Source organism: Acanthopagrus latus, chromosome 20, assembly GCF_904848185.1.
Source record: "Acanthopagrus latus isolate v.2019 chromosome 20, fAcaLat1.1, whole genome shotgun sequence".
NCBI classification, from domain to species: domain Eukaryota; kingdom Metazoa; phylum Chordata; class Actinopteri; order Spariformes; family Sparidae; genus Acanthopagrus; species Acanthopagrus latus.
Window position 1 is genome coordinate 12,892,344 of NC_051058.1, and position 16,117 is coordinate 12,908,460.

Sequence of the window (16,117 nt, forward strand, 5' to 3'; positions counted from 1 at the left end):
AGGCTTTGGGGCCAATATTCCACAGCCAAATTCAAGACTTTAATTCAAAGAAAATGTAGTTGCTTCTGAAGGAAAATGATGATCGTCCTGTTGTTGTTCTAAGTGTCTGTTCGCTGGAAAAAAATTAATCTCAGACACTAAAACAAGGAGGCTTAAAATCACTCGAAGGCTTTGCTGGTTTCTGAATAATTTATCATTTTCATGTATAATTATCCAAGAAAAAACAAGAAAAAACATGCTTCTTGTTCAGAGACTTGACCTCAAGACTGAGGGCACCATCTCTCGGGGCTAATGCCTCAACATCCATCCTCAGACAGTAATTCATCTTAACTCATAACACTGACACCCTGACCCTGTGGTCTACACGTCTGATCCCGTCTAACGCCTAGCGTAGACATGTTACTGATCATCTTTGCACAAAGCTGTGAGCTCTCTTAAACTACCAAATGAGCGCTGTGAGCTCGTCAGCTCTTTCCAGATGGATTTCAATGGGCTAAGCCTACTGATAGCTTTCGTAAGCACAGGAATGAGGGAAAGGATGGGTAAGGGTCTGTTGGTCAGATTATTTCTAGGAATGCTAAAGGAGCTAAGCCAAGGGCCTGGAAAGAGGAGAGCATTCCTGGGAAATTACCATTAGGGCATAAAGATAAGGAAATCCACTTGCAGTGGCTGCTGAGAGACACTGATTTCAAAGAGGACAATATGTCCACAAGTATTCCTATTCATTGGTATACATACTCAGCATTTTTATACCTTCCAACCTTGAGTCTCAAAGTACTGACTTTAAAACCAAAGCAGGGTTTATGCAAACAACTTGAGAACATTTAGATTCACAGACAGTATTTCTAGCTTTGCTGTGACCTTTGTGAGGAATAAAAAAAATAAAGTAACTTAATGAAATTGCATCTGTATGTTTCTTCTAAAAAGAAATATCTCCACTTTACTTTTCTCCAACACTCCTCTTCTTTTGACATTTTCTGCAACAGCTGATTATGTGATTTTGAAAGACAAGGAAAGATACGATTCCCTGGGATTATAATAAGAGCAATTACCAACAGCAGCATCTAACATTCCTACATAAAACAAGCTTTTAAAGTTATAAACAAGACATGCTTTACGTTGGCTGATGCAAAGAAATTCCTTCATCCTAACTGATTTTGAAGTTTGATTAAGATAGAAGAAATTCATGAGACATGATACTGAAGGAGAGCTCCTGGGAGACCTGGGTGATAATAATTTGGTGGATTTTCAGGACCTTCAACCATCCCAAATCTCGAGGTCCTGACTATAAATTGCGATTTTTGCCACCTAAGCTTTGCCAGAAGCCAAGGAGAATCCTGATGACTGCTCTCTAAGGGTGTAGCGAGGGCCTGCTGTGCTCAAAGCATCAAAGGGCAGACCAGGATTCAGAGCTGCCTTTTAGAATGGAGTGAACACTGATGATTTTGAGGAGCTGTGAGCGGCCAGGGACTTACTAAAGGCTCTTTCACTGATGATACTAATGATGATTTTAATCATACTTTATAATCATATTCTTTTTGGACATCGTTATGAAAACCACTGTTACATGATGCATTATTGTGATGTTGGTATGTATAATTACAATGGCTGTATTTGAGATATGTATCTCTTGTGTCTCATTACAACAAAATTAGTAAGGCTGCTCCAAAGAGATTATTGTCAGCAGCTGAGGACAACAATCAGAGGTCACACAATGCCACCCAGTGGACAGAGGAATAACTGCAGGGATCCTCTCATGCACGTCATTGAAGAACACTTTTGGTTGAAAAGTACAATAAACCGCTTGAATTAAAAATTATGGAAACCTCAGGGAGTACCAGCTGCAGGTCAACAGGCAAAGGTCACACAAATTCTGAGGAAGTTAAACATTTGTTTCTCCCTTTAAAGTATATATTTGGAGGTCAGATGCTGGACCTCGAGTCAGATAATCACTAAAATTTGAATTTGATCCGTCATAAATATCATAATCCAACAATAAAATATTCTGCCACATCAGTGCTATAGATAAGGAAGGGGAAACAAAAGTCTACCCAGTTTTGGGGGTCAGATGACACAAAGCTTTTGCAGGAATTAATCCTAGGCCAGGGGAGACAAATATGCTGTCAGAGAAAAGGATAAACCAACTCGACAAACTTAGCTCAGTAATTTCTGATAACAAAACGGTAACGTTTTATGCAGGAATTCTAATAAATGTCTACTTTTTTTCCATTTCTTGACAGTTTTGCTACTAACTGCCAAGAATAAAATTATTTATAACATCCTAGGGCAAGTCATCAATAACTAAAGATGGGTTACTGATAAAGCACTTTAATTATCAGCGTCACGCCATTAACACTTTTTAAGACCTATGCCAGAAAGAGTAGTCTGACACATTTTACAGCGAACTGCATTATTAACAGACAGATTTTAGATAAGATAATTGGTTGCGGAAGAGTAGACAAACGTTAACTACTAGGAGCATCTGGGGAGGTGTAGCTGGAAGCTGTAAATATGTCAACCTACCACTGCCTGTGTTTCCAAGGTCTGACACCGGCTGGAAACAGTGACCAGCTGGTTTTTCAGGTTCTGCGTCTCCTGTGACAAGTTCTGGAACAACACGTCTCTCTGCTCGGCCTCCCTCCTCCTCTGTTCCAGCTGGGCCTGCAGCGATGCTACCACCTGAGATACACAACAATACAAAATAGGGCAGCACAATATATCGTTTTAACAATTTTATCGAAATGTGAGCTTTGCAGGATATGCAATGTCATGCAAGTATAATCAACTCAAAAACACATTGTGTGACATGGTTTTTGCATCCTAATACAAACTAGGATGATTAATTTATCAATACAGGCACCTGGTACTGTAAAAGGCCTTTGACATAGCAGATTAGTAGATATTGAGAATATGAAACCTTGTACACACAATCATTCCATGTATATGTATGTATATATCTGCGAGCTGTGTAGATATATACCAATGTTGTCATTATACTGGAATTTCTAATTTCGATACAATACCTTGAAAAATTATCAATATTCGATAAACATAGGGAAAAACTGCCACAATATTCAGGGCATAAAACTTGTACAAATAAACACAGTTAACACTGGAGTATCAATGCAGAAAAAAAATCGTATTCAAACATTCAGTATTGATATTTATATTTCATTTTAGTTTGGTCTTTCCTTTTTGTTGGTTCTTGGTTGTTATTTTCATTTCCTGTTCTCAATTGATGGTCCATCATTGTCAGTGGTGACTACTTTTATGTCTTGTTTAACTGTTAGCTTATGTCTCTAGTGGCTGCTTGTCTGTGTTGTATCATATGTTTTATTTCTTGAAAGCCAACGACTGCAAGTTAGTCCCAACCAGAAGTCCCATATACATTGCATCAGTTGCCATTTAATAAGATGTAACAATGCCTATGTGTATTGTCACTGTCAAATAAACTGATGAAGAAAATAAATAAATTATATGATGTTTCATCTGGGGCCTTGTATGTGCTTTTGTTACTATGCATTATGTTCAATTAATTTTCTTAGAAATGTTCCCCTCCTCTATATGCAATAATGATGTATTTTACTTGATCATTCACACTAAAAGACTGTATTGTGCACAGTGATTTATATTAAGCCAGGACTTTAATTTATTCCATGTATTCCCCTTTGTATGAGTACTTGTATGGTGTGTCTCTGCACTTGGTTTATGTCTGAAGAAGGGCTTATGCTTGAAATGTCACACGTAAAGGTAAAAAGTGTTCTTGGAGGCGTTATCTAGGAGTGGACTACACTCCCCTATAAAGTCAATCACTTTAGAATGAATAGTTATTTTCAAATAAAGCTATTCAAGGTATTTGATAACAATTTGGTCACAGATTAGCGTACTGAGTTGAATATCCTGGCTCCATTAGGTAACTGAGTTACAAAAATTACAAAATACAAGGGATCCCAGCAAAACGATCTGTGTTTATGTACATATCCCTGAATATAAAAACAATGGACATTATATTATTTTTTGCTCCTGATTATTGGCATGGGCTTCAAAAATCCAGTATCATTCAGGCTCCAGTATTCTTCACATCACAATATATATGTAACAGTAGATATATTGTAGAAAACCAAACAATTACAAGGTCAGTTTCTTCTACTAATATGCGGCCTTAATATGAAGAGGACCAACAATGTCACTTAATTTTTTAAACCTTTGTTTAAGCAGAGACAGATTGCTAATCATCTGCTTCACACAAATGACACTACATGGCTGGCAGTTTGCTGGCTTTGCCCGTTGAGCAGCTCTGGTTTTAGCACTTTTGCTGATGAAAGTTAATGAGGAAGAGGCAAGTGTGATTAAATCACATTACGCTCTCACAATGTCAAATAGCTGCCATTTTCAAGTTTTAGCCTGATTCCATTCCAACGAGCCTAAATTAGAAAACGATTTCTGCAACAATAGAAACAGATAAAGAGATTTCCCAAGCAGAAGAACCTCAAATAGATGGCATCAATTTCTCCTGCAGTGTGATACACAGCCAAAGGGCATGAATGCTAATACGTACACAGACCCACTGCAGCGAGAGATGGTTGGTTTATAAATATCAAGCGAACAGCATACACGCCACGTGTTGGTATGCAGCTTTTGCTGGCTGTCTAAACGTCACTAAGCTGAGCTGCTGTCAAAGTGGGATAGAAGCTATTTCCCCCCCAACTGTTTTTGTGGCAGCTCAGAGGAAGTCTCGTATGATTTTTTTTCTCCCCTTTCTGACAGCAGCTGCTGCCCGCAATACATATGCCACCAATACAATGCCAAAAGTGCAACAAATGTTCACAACTTGAAGAGTACACTCAAAAAAACCTACAGCTGTAGGTATATCTACACATCCTGGACAGGAAAGAGCAGCCTCAGGTTGTCCAAATCTGTTCTGTGTGTATACTTCGAGATGGATATGTCCACACAGGTTGACTGTAAATGTGATTTTTTTTGCCATATATCTCTGCAGAGACGTGTCATGGTTACATACCTCTCCTCCTCTGGCTGTCAGCTGCTGTCTCAGTGTTTCTAGTTCCTGCTCTTTAACAAGCAGCTGCTGATTGTTTCTCTCTCGTAGCGTCTCAAGGGACAGAATCCTCTGAAATAAACATAAGACACAGTATACACATGAAGATACAACAACAGCGAGAACAGACAGACACGCATCAAATTCTGGAGTTAACCCCGGAATCCCCGAACACCACAGACAGAAAAGCAACACGTCCTTTACCTCCAGGAGCTTGCTTTTGTCAGAGTCGGGTGGTTTGACATGCCGTTTGGCCAGCTCATCAATCTTCTTCCTCAGGTGAGCGTTCTCCTTCCTGACTTTGTCCAGCTCTGCCTCGGCCTTGGAGCCGGAGCTGCTGGACTTGAAACCCAGTCTGGTGACGATGGTCTCCTTTGCACCTTTGGACGTCATGGCTGCTTTGCCAGGGGTTGAGGAAGTAACCTTGACTTCTGTGGGGAGACAAGACATTTCAAAGACCGATTATTCTATGTAAAGTTAACCATTTAGTTTCATTTGGATAATACATGAGCAAACGGGGGGGGGGGGGGGGGGGTTCAACACACTTATGGATAATCTCAAAGGAAATAAAAAGATCCTGGCATACAGACATGCTGTTGAAATCAACATGAATATAAACATAATGCAGCAGGCTTTACAGGTCATTGGTGTAGCGTTAAAGTAATGGAAACAATACACATATTTGTCCCTACATGCCAATTTCAATCCTTCCAGTCACCGTTAAGTAACTTTTGCTTTTACATGGGACTATTTGCACAATTCACCCTCACATATCCTACTCTTCCGACACTATTTAATGCTAAATCAAAGCAATTAGCAACAGAACTGACAGTTTATTGAACGTCACACAAACCCATACTCCTGTCTTTAACCAACGTTAAGTTAGTTAGTAGCTTTAAATAAACAACGTTTAGCTTTCACAATTAGTTCTTCGCGCATTTTACCGTCATATATGTTTATTTGTCGAGGCTATTTAAAGCTAACTTTAAAGCTTTAATAATTATATATCTAACAGATGCTAGAAGTATAACTGAGTCATTGAACGTCACATACACTCTTGCACCTGTCTTTAGCCAACGCTGAATTAGTTGATAGCTTTAATAAATAAATAAATAAATAAATAAATAAATAAACTTTACGTCGTCTTAATTGACGTATGTCCATTTCGACAACAACATACCATGAAAACAAAGATGACTAGCAGATAAAAACGACATATTTGACACTTACAGATAAGGCGAACTGCAGATATCCGTTTGAACTTGTCTGTTTGTGACAACAAGACTGTTTTTCTAAGCCAACGCTTTCGTTTCCTGAAGTTTGAATTGCAGCGCGCTGACGTCATGTCCGTAACGTAGTAGCGGGGTGCGCACGTTTACGTCACCCGGGGCGTCTGGAGACATGACACACAGGCGGTGCGCTGCGGTGCCGGAGAAAATGTACCAATTTTCAAAGCTCTCTGCTGAGGTCATGGAAAGCACCACCATTATATATTATCTCCTTTTACTTACTATAGCTTTTATTTGCAAGAGGGTTGATTTTTTCCAGCTTTTCCCGGCCCTCAGCAACTGATTGTGCTGTTGCGCCGGACTGCCCGTTGCGTTGGATGAAGCGAACAGACGAAGGAGCGCTGGATTGCCCATCCATACTGGTTTGACATGTGTCTGTGGTTGACTGTCTTTCAAATGCAACGCTATCACACACATCATCATGTTGCACGACCAGCTTAGGTTAATTCAGTGCAAGTGTATTCAAATCAGTTTAAATCAATTCTATTTATATCGCCTAAAATCACAATCACATTGCCCCAATGGGATTTACAATCTGTACAGTGAACAACAACCTCTGTCCCCATTTCCTGTGTTGTATTTGATAACAGCACTGCAACCTATTGTCAAGGTACATCATTCGAGATTTCAGCTGGGGTAATACTGCAAGGACTACCAGAGAGAGTTGGCTACCTTGGAACCTTTTGCAATATTAATGTCTGAAACCGATATGCATATTCAGGATACGTGCATCGAGCAGTTGGACTTACCATCTGTAAGCTCTGCTCTGTTTGAGTAGTGGCAGGGAATGTGAAAGTGTACACAAAGCTCTGAGCACTAACATTCCCTGCGGCTGTAGCAATGTGTTTTTCGACGCCGGCTCTATTTGTGCAACGGCCACCATAGATCACAGATCTTCTCCCAGGTGTGTTACATCTCAATACGCAGAGGTGAAGATGCTCAGTAGGTGTAAGAGCATCGAGACGGAGGTGTGCTCTTTCTCATCGCAAAGAATGATAACGCGGGCTAATTATGATGAATCTGAGGATGTAAATACTTTGCATACGCTACACCGAGCTCACTTTTAAATAATGCTGAACATGAAAGAATTGGAGTTTAGGCATGGGAGTTTGATTATTTCTCACACCTGAAAAACCAATGACCATTCCCTTCCTTAGCCAATCTGAAAAATGCAGAATCGCTTCAGGACAGGGCCTTGACGTATTGAGCGTTTTCTCTACAGCATAGAAATGACATGCTGTATGCTGTGTACTTTGCAGCAGATAGTTAATAGAATAAAGTGGACTTCAGTGCATTTAATGTAAGAGCAGAGTGGAAGCCAAGAAAACTCAATAAATGAATCAATATTACCCCTCAGCTGTCTTTGTTTAATTCCTTACACCTCTTGCTCACGCTAATGAAAATCAAAAGTCTGAGTGTCGGGGAGAGTAAAATCCCAAATGCATCCCCAAAACTTTCCGTTTTGTCACCTTACCTTCGCTAACGTATACTCTGCCTTGAAAATGTGTGTTTCTATTCCAGAAACACACATTTCAGGAAAAGGAAAGAACAGTCCTTTCACGATGTAATGATATACAAAATACAAGACGATATCACAACAATTGCCTTTGAAGAGATTTTAGCCTATAATCATATTTTCTGTAGATTAAATTGTTAACTTTGTCATCAAGGTATGGTTTTCACAATACCCCAATAATATTTGAGGCTGATTTATTTATTTTACTTTTAGAAATTTTAGTTTAAACATTAGGAGTTTCTGACTTCATCATTATTATGTGTTTTACCAGTTGAGGTTGTTGCAATATCTTGCTGTTTGTGATATGATTTAAATGAATGAAATATTTTATCTGCACTTTTAACAATCATTTACATAATGTGTTAAGAAATTAAATTAAAGTGCATTACTGGGTGCACCTAAATTATGCGCTTGTGCATCTAAAAGTTAATGTTAGGCACACCAGTGCAACCAGTGTGAAAAAATGAGTCTGGAGCCCTGCATACACTGATGGACGAGAGGCATAGTATGGACCTATCCGAGGTCTATTTTCTTCTCATAGAGAAATAGGCCTGAATGAGTGAATATTGAGCACACATCAGATTGTAATAAAACATGCACGCAATGACTACACATTGCCATGCTTTCAGTTTGTGCTACCTAATGTCAGGTCCCAAGAGGCAGTCAGTAATCAGCCTCAGACGATCCAACACATTAAATCACGTCTTGCTTCCTTCGCATTAAGCAACAATACACTTTGACGAAGCCAACAATGGTTAACTACAGTACAGCTTCTCACAAAGTGTCAGGATGCTAGGCGGTGATTTGCTCCTTGCACAGCACAAATGTTAGTCAGCAGATTAGAGGAGGGGGACAACGTTCCAGTCTTCACACCTTCTGATGCCGTAGGCTGCCATTTGTGTAGTCCATAAGAGAGTATGGTCTGCCCGAACCCCGGGTGATGCCTGTGCATTTGTGGCAAAAGTAATGCATTTCCAACCAAATGCCAGTTCTGAGTGCAATACTTCAAATCCTTTATGTTGAAAATATGATTGCGCTGGGCTTTTATGGGATTTGGAGAATCTGTTCAAATCGCATAAATCTAAAAAGCCCTTTAAGGTTTTTGTCCGTGCGTAAAGACAGAGGGTTGGGTTTGGAAAATATCGTCCTCGCTCTCGTCGGAGGGCAAAATGTGCTAGCGAGTCAATAATATGGATTTGATTTGATCAGGCGAAGGTGAAAAGTAAATACGCACAAATGATTTTTATTTGACTTGCTCACTGGCTGCATTTTCTTCTCCAGACTCTCTCTCTCAGGCTTTCATGTAAACACAAGCCACTGTAGCAAAGTAACCCCCTTGTTGGAAACCTTATTTTAAGTTCTTCCGACCTTGCCTCAAAAACGTCAGCAGAGGAACGATCTCTTCTCATTCTGTTAAACCGGCAAAGAAGCAGAGCGTATTTGACATGCCTCAGGTGATTACTGCTCGGTACATACAGTGTTCCTGTCATCAGCCTTGGTGTAAATAGTGCTAGACAACTGTTGAACTGTGAGTACTGAAAAATCCCAAATGTCATTTTATTCAGCGTTGTAATTCGTTGAAAAAGTGAAAGTCTGCTTCAGGTTGCTGTAATACATTGGAAATTTGATTTGTGCACACCAATTTTACATTTAGCTGAATAAATAGGCCCAACTGCAAGAAGCTGGGGACTACGCATGGGAGTGTCATAAATTTGTTGGGAAAAAAAATATCCCTTTCGTTAAATGTGTTTAATTAAATGCCAAAATGCACAAGCAACAGAGTGTATATTCATAAAATATGTGAAGCTGCTTTGTGCCCAATCTCATTTTATGGCTGTTGGATCTGTCAGTAGGTTCCATGATTGCAGAGGTAAAACTTCCCCCAGCTATTGTGTTGATTCACAAAGGTCAAAGACATCGCTTTTATTTTCAGAGGTTTGACACCACTTGCTTTCTATCTGGAAAATGATTGAGTGAATAAATGAATTAATCTAAAATGAGTACATTCATATTGCTACCCCAGGAGTCAAAAACACAACAATATTTCAGAAAACATAACACCATTCCACAAAATCGCCCTTATGGAAAACACAACCACATCTCAGAAAACGTGCTCTTTTGGAAAACACAACATTTCACAAAACATAACACCAGAAAATAGGGCGTCTACATGATATATTAAGGGGTTTTTCAACCCACTTTCCAAAATGTTGCTGTGTTTGCTAAAATACTGGTGTGTTTTGACCCTTAGGACCACCGTACATTCATATTATTCAATTCTAGTCAACCGGGTTGGCTCCCAGTTGAGGAACAGCATGGAACAGTATGACACCTCCTTGTGGCTGAGCCAGTAATGGCCTGCCGTGGCGAAGGGTTATCCCCATGATGCTTCTTGTTTCTGCTACATCAAAGCAAGGTATCTATAACTCGGCTCCCCACAGAGAATCGGACTAATGAAGAGGCCCCCGCACATGCTAACGCCGGAAAACTCTCCCATCAAGTTTGTCCCGCCAGCTAATTAAATACTGCAGGGAGACAATGGCACAACAAGAGGCATGTTGCCAATTGAAATGAGTTATGACACCTATAGGAAGACTGTAATTCATCCGGACAGTATGGCGTTAAAAATGTCTCTGAGTTGATTCACAGAGCTGCCAGACTCTCATCCTGGCCCTCCAGGGGTTTTCTCACCAGGGCCCGGGTGGAGCTTGGCTCATGCATCAGTCTCCTGGTGAGCCATGTCGGCATCATCAGCAGAGCACAAGCAGCTCTGCCACTTTGCAGCAGACCTCATGCTGACCCGCACCGCCGACGGGCTGCGCTTGCCTTCGCCTGGAGCCGGGTTGCTGACCTGTGAGAGGCACACGTCTGTCATGGCTGACATTAGCACTGCACTGCACCGGCAAAGAACTCAATCTATCAGCGCAAGAGACTTTTTCGCTCCGCACGGAGCCATAATGCTTTAACCAAATCGCCTAGATTGGATCACAGCAGATGAAACTTTAATGAAATTGGACTGCAGTTGGTAAACAGAGGTTATTGTCATGTTCTCCTGTGCGCCTATGATGTATTTACAGACAGATGCATAGAGCTCAAGTGGGCTGGAGATTCTAAATTGTTCACTGGTATTAAAGGGACAGTTCACCCCCTAATCAAACATACATAGTAATTCTCTTACCCCTAATGCTGTTCCTGCTGAGATTTGGAGAAACCAGCTGAAGAGACATCTGTCTTCTGTAAACAGTGTTGGCTCACAAGATTACTTCTCTTAAAAAGTAACTTGTTACATTTCTGCGTTATCCACTGAGAATGGTAACGAGTTGGAGTACCAAAGAATTATGGTAAAACCCCTTTACGTCACAGTATTGACTCAGCTGTCATTTTGTGGCCTTCTTAACGGCCCGCAGTCGGTGACTCTGCAGCCTAAAAACAGGAATGGCAGAAGCAATATCACAATTAAAGGTCTCTATTTTCCAACAATTTGATGGCAAACTGGGCAGAGGCATGCAGTATTTGGCACAGCTGTTTCATTCATTTCAACTGGGGGGTGAACTGTCCCTTTAAAATTGAGTAGCAGTCTAGACAGGCACTTTTTTCCCAGTCTCGTACGCTGGAATAAGTCGATGTTCCCTCTGACCCTGAAAGGGATTAAGTAAAGTAACAGAAAAGTAAGTCTACTCACACCATAAAACATCAACTCGGTAACAGGAAAAAAAACAACTGAACAAAACGTGTTTTTGCAAAAACATCACCAAACAAAGTGAGATTCATCCTCCATCAATATTTCATTACAACTCATACGCGTTTCCAGATGTTTACACACAATTCGTGGTGGCATGTCAGCTCGTGCTCACACCAGACAAACACTGACAGCAAGAACATGACCGGGGTGTGCCTGAACAAAAAACACAAAATTGTGTCTTTTCACACTTTGATGAATAAAAGAATGAAGCGGCAGACGGGCGGGCCGGTGTTCTGGAAATAAAGACTTCACTGACTCCACTGAGTCCAAGTTTATTTTGTCGCCGAGACCCACTTAAAGATCAGCACTCTGCCTTCCCAGACTGAAAATGACAGAGTGTGTTGAGTTTTGAAGCTGCATATAGATTGCTGACTTTTTTTCCTGTCTGCATGACATGAAGGAGACTTCCTTAATGTCTTTTATTTAAGATGTCTTTGTTTTCCATGCTGGACCAGGAAAGATAGAACATCACAGTGATGCATTGGCTGTTCATTTGATTCTATGTTGTCAAAGAACATCCGCCCCCAGGGTGCACGTTTCTTTTTACATGAAATTAGTGTGAAAAGTAATGTTGCCTGTTCTCGAAAAAGAAAAAAAAGAAATTATTACTGAAAAACTACAAACCAGAACGCCAGCTGTAAACAAAGGATTGTATTAATTAGACAAATCAGGTCATTGCTGCTCATTTACATCAATTAATGCATTCTTTATCCCATTATTTAGATACATCTTCATGCTTTAGTTAATATGAGACCTGCTATGAATGCAATGCCAAACAATTAAACTCGCCAATGAATATTAAGTGAACAAAACATTATAAAAGAGCCCTCGGAGGACAATATATGCATGTGGCAGAGAACGGTGACTAATGTCATACATTATTCTTTGCAGATTTATTTCTCTCTCCTTGTGAATCTCCTATCTCAGTCCAACTTTTGCTCCCTGGTCTAACTTTCCCCCATCACACTCACACTGACCCCTTTCCCTTTTATCTTCTTCCCCCCCTATGAATGACTTTTCAGTGGCTCGTCACCAAAATGCTTATGCGCCAGCTCATTCGCCGGAATAAGTTTTGAAATTGTCTTTTTCTGCATCCTTAAACACTAAAACTTACTTTGCTATTCCTCCTATCGCCGTAATTACTTGGATTTGCCAAGCTCAAGGTTTGAAAGCCCTTTTGTGGTCTTTGTAACGCTTTATCCCACTTTACCTGACTTCCTCCTTTGCTGAAGTAGTAATTCCAACGGCCAGTAGAGGTCAATGTCTAACAAGGAGCAGAATATGGCTTGCAATAAGCTGCTTGGACAGCGCCCAGGTGTGGCACTACCACCGTCCTATCTGCTCCTCACCACAATTATAAAGTCCACTGGTATGTATGTTATCTGCGGATAATGTAACATGATGTGTATGAAATGTTAAAATCGCACGACGACAGTTTGCAGAAATATACAGTGCCATCATTGTATTCTAGTGACAGGGCTACGCTGGCCAACATAACAGCAGAACATATTGCAGTCAGGATCAAAACAGTTTTTCACACTGCAGATATCCCACAACCCTTTTTTTTCTTCTCCAGCCTGAAATGACTACACAGCATTTATCTCCCTGCTTTTATTCATTATTTTGTTTGTTTTGTTTTTACCGCTCTGATAATGCTAGTATGACACCAGTTTATCTTACTCCAGGAAACATTTGTCTCCACACCTCCCTGTCTTTTGAGTGCGCCCTTGTGAACCTGCTGGTCTTATTCCCCAAACCTCCTCAGTCTGATGATGAAATTATTGCTCTTCACCCTCCACGAAACCGGCCACACAGCCATGCATGTTATGACCCACTGTACACACCAACGAGCCAGGATGGAGAGCGAAGTGAAAGGGAGAGTGGGAAAGATTGAGATGTGACTCAGACCGTGAGTTTGCAATCTATTAACGAGCCTAATAGATATTCCCCGGGTCACTATGTTTCAAGGAGAAAGAAAACTTATTTTCCAGGCCCTGAAAGCCTGATTAAATGTTCTAGCTGATGACATTAGGACCTGGTTGGACATGTTTCTGTTCGCCATCACATAAACAGATGTTATCCCACCAGTGTAATAATCACGTTCAACAGAAATCCTCATTACGAAATGTAATTAATGAACAACCAATTCCTGCCAAGCCCAACTCAGACGGATTCCCGGCTTGATTTCCCAGTGCTGTTCCATGGTGGGCAAATTTAACAGAGATAAGCCTAATGAACTGCTCCGCTTCCCACTGCAGAAAAAGAGAACCCAAGCACACACTGTTAAAGAGTTCATTACACTTTCAGTGGCGGCAGAATGAATCAAAGTAAGTTATATTGTTTCCCCATGTGTGTGTTTTTGTGCAACGTGCACCCTGGTGTTACAGCCGAGGCGAGTCAAGTCTGAAATCACTGAGAAGTCTTCAAGTTTAATTTGGGTACAAGACGCAGCTCTTCCAAAGTCCAAATTTGAAATTTTAAATGAGTAGTGTTGAAGATATCCTTGATGGACATCCATCCCAATAAAATCTGGCCAATGCTCATTTTACATTTGTGATTTAAAGCAACATAATGTGACTTTTTAGCTTAAGTGAACAGCTTCAAAATCATTTTGACAGCACAGTCTCTCGTAATAGGGCAAATGACATCTCTGTCCCATCACAGTTTGATTCTACGAACTAAAGACACATAAGATTTGTGAATTTCATCTGATCATATCACGTTTTGATATATGCGCTGTATATAATGTCAGGAGGGCTACAGGATAGGCGGTGGTGTGACAGCTAGGCAAGGTGGCTCCAAGCCGGAGACCACTGTTCAAGACAATGTTTTGAAGTTTGTAAGCACGGAGCCACTGGATATTTTTAATGAGACGTTGGGTCAGTTTCAAAGTGGTTTCTGTGCCATAACTTAACCAGACCATGAGTGCAATCACAATATAAAATTGCAAACTGAACATAAATGCACATAAATGCAGAAACACTGGTGACTGGGTTGGACACAAGTCATCAAAGTCAAAAGGAGGTTCCTCAATTTATTACATTTTATAAAACATGAATAAGATACTTAATTACTGTACAAACATTGGTCGCTTTTTTTTGTTAGATACTGTACAGTTTGATGTAGAAGAAAATGAGGAAAAACACCCCGTAAGTTTTATTCATTGATAATAACTTTATGTTTCTGCAAACACCACACTTGAGCTGACTTGCTTCAACCCTCATGAAACACACTGCATTCAAACATTTTTCAAAGCATGCTGTTGCTGCTTTAGGTTATTAAGCGTGTCTTTCTCATTGACAAGGCATCAGTTTGTATTTACTTTGTTCCATACAGCACAAAGATCCGACTTGAACAACCTTGAAACGTATTGCTTCAGCTTGGTTTTTCATTTGTGAATGTATGACTTTATCAGTATGTGGACATTCAGTTTCAATCACTGGCGTGCAATTCAAAATCCACTCTGTTGCTGGGCAACACTGAGGGCACAGGTTTAAGATCAGCTGCCAAACAGCACTACATTCGTGATATACAATCGACACACACTGACAGTAAGGAAGTATAGAAGATAATGATAATTTAAATATCTTAAGAGTTATGAACAAAAAGGGGTTGAAAAAATGAACTGGTGAAAGGAATAAACAAAGTATCAGAAGTGATGGGCTAAACATTCAGTCCCAGAGCTATATTCTTATAGGAAGAACAATGCAGTCTTCTTATCCACAATGGTAAAAGCGAAAAAGAGTAAAACACACAACGGAAAAGTATTTAGGATGATGTGGGAGCATCTCCTCAGCCTCAGACAGCCATCACGGTTAGCAGTGAACTCACTTAATAAAAGCTAGGCTATGATGAGAAACATTACCTCCAGGTAAAATTCAAATCAAGGCATTCGGGGAGCAGATAAAAGCTGCTGGTCAATAATTTATTGGTTGTGGATCCGATAAAAGGCTTGGTGTAAAATCAGTTAAGCTGTTGTACCAAAATACAAACAATCTCCCAGATTGAAGCAAGCGCAAACAATTAAATGCCAAACAGTTGTAATAAAAGATGTTGGGTTAATGGTGATGAAGCTTAAAGTAGTGCTTAAGAAATTAAGCAATTAAAAATAATAATAATTTGAGCTGAGCTGATGCATATATATATATATTATATATATATATATATATATATATATATATATATATATATATATATATATATATATATATATATATATATATATATATATATATATAATATAATATATATATATATATATATATATATATATATATATATATATATATCTCAGACAAAGATTGGGAGCCACTGATTTATGGCACTGAGATGGTCATTAAGTCATTAAGATGTGGTTCGGACCGCTCCTGAACACTTCTGCAGTGCGTCTGATGAGCAGCTGAGGATAAAGTGAATGGCGTCTGTGATCAACAGTCCTGTCAGCCGTAGGAAACGGGAGAGTTTACATTGGCACAACTGGCTCGGCCTCACCGCTGAGAAAATGTACTCTCGCT

The 16,117-nt window shown here is 40.0% G+C and overlaps 1 protein-coding gene across 2 annotated transcripts in view; it reads right to left on the reverse strand.

The window, feature by feature from the left end:
* Nucleotides 1–16,117, reverse strand: part of cep55l (centrosomal protein 55 like) — a 49,947-nt gene that overhangs the window by 5,818 nt on the left and 28,012 nt on the right. The window contains exons 1-4 of one of the 2 annotated variants that reach the window (XM_037081738.1): nucleotides 6,287–6,394; nucleotides 5,261–5,487; nucleotides 5,021–5,128; nucleotides 2,524–2,679 (exon numbers count right to left, since the gene is read on the reverse strand). In XM_037081738.1, the coding sequence (XP_036937633.1) occupies nucleotides 2,524–2,679; nucleotides 5,021–5,128; nucleotides 5,261–5,449 (453 nt within the window). In that variant the 5' untranslated portion in view covers nucleotides 5,450–5,487; nucleotides 6,287–6,394. Of the gene's footprint in view, nucleotides 1–2,523; nucleotides 2,680–5,020; nucleotides 5,129–5,260; nucleotides 5,488–6,286; nucleotides 6,395–16,117 lie in introns of those variants that run through there. The other variant, XM_037081736.1, reaches the window with a different exon arrangement.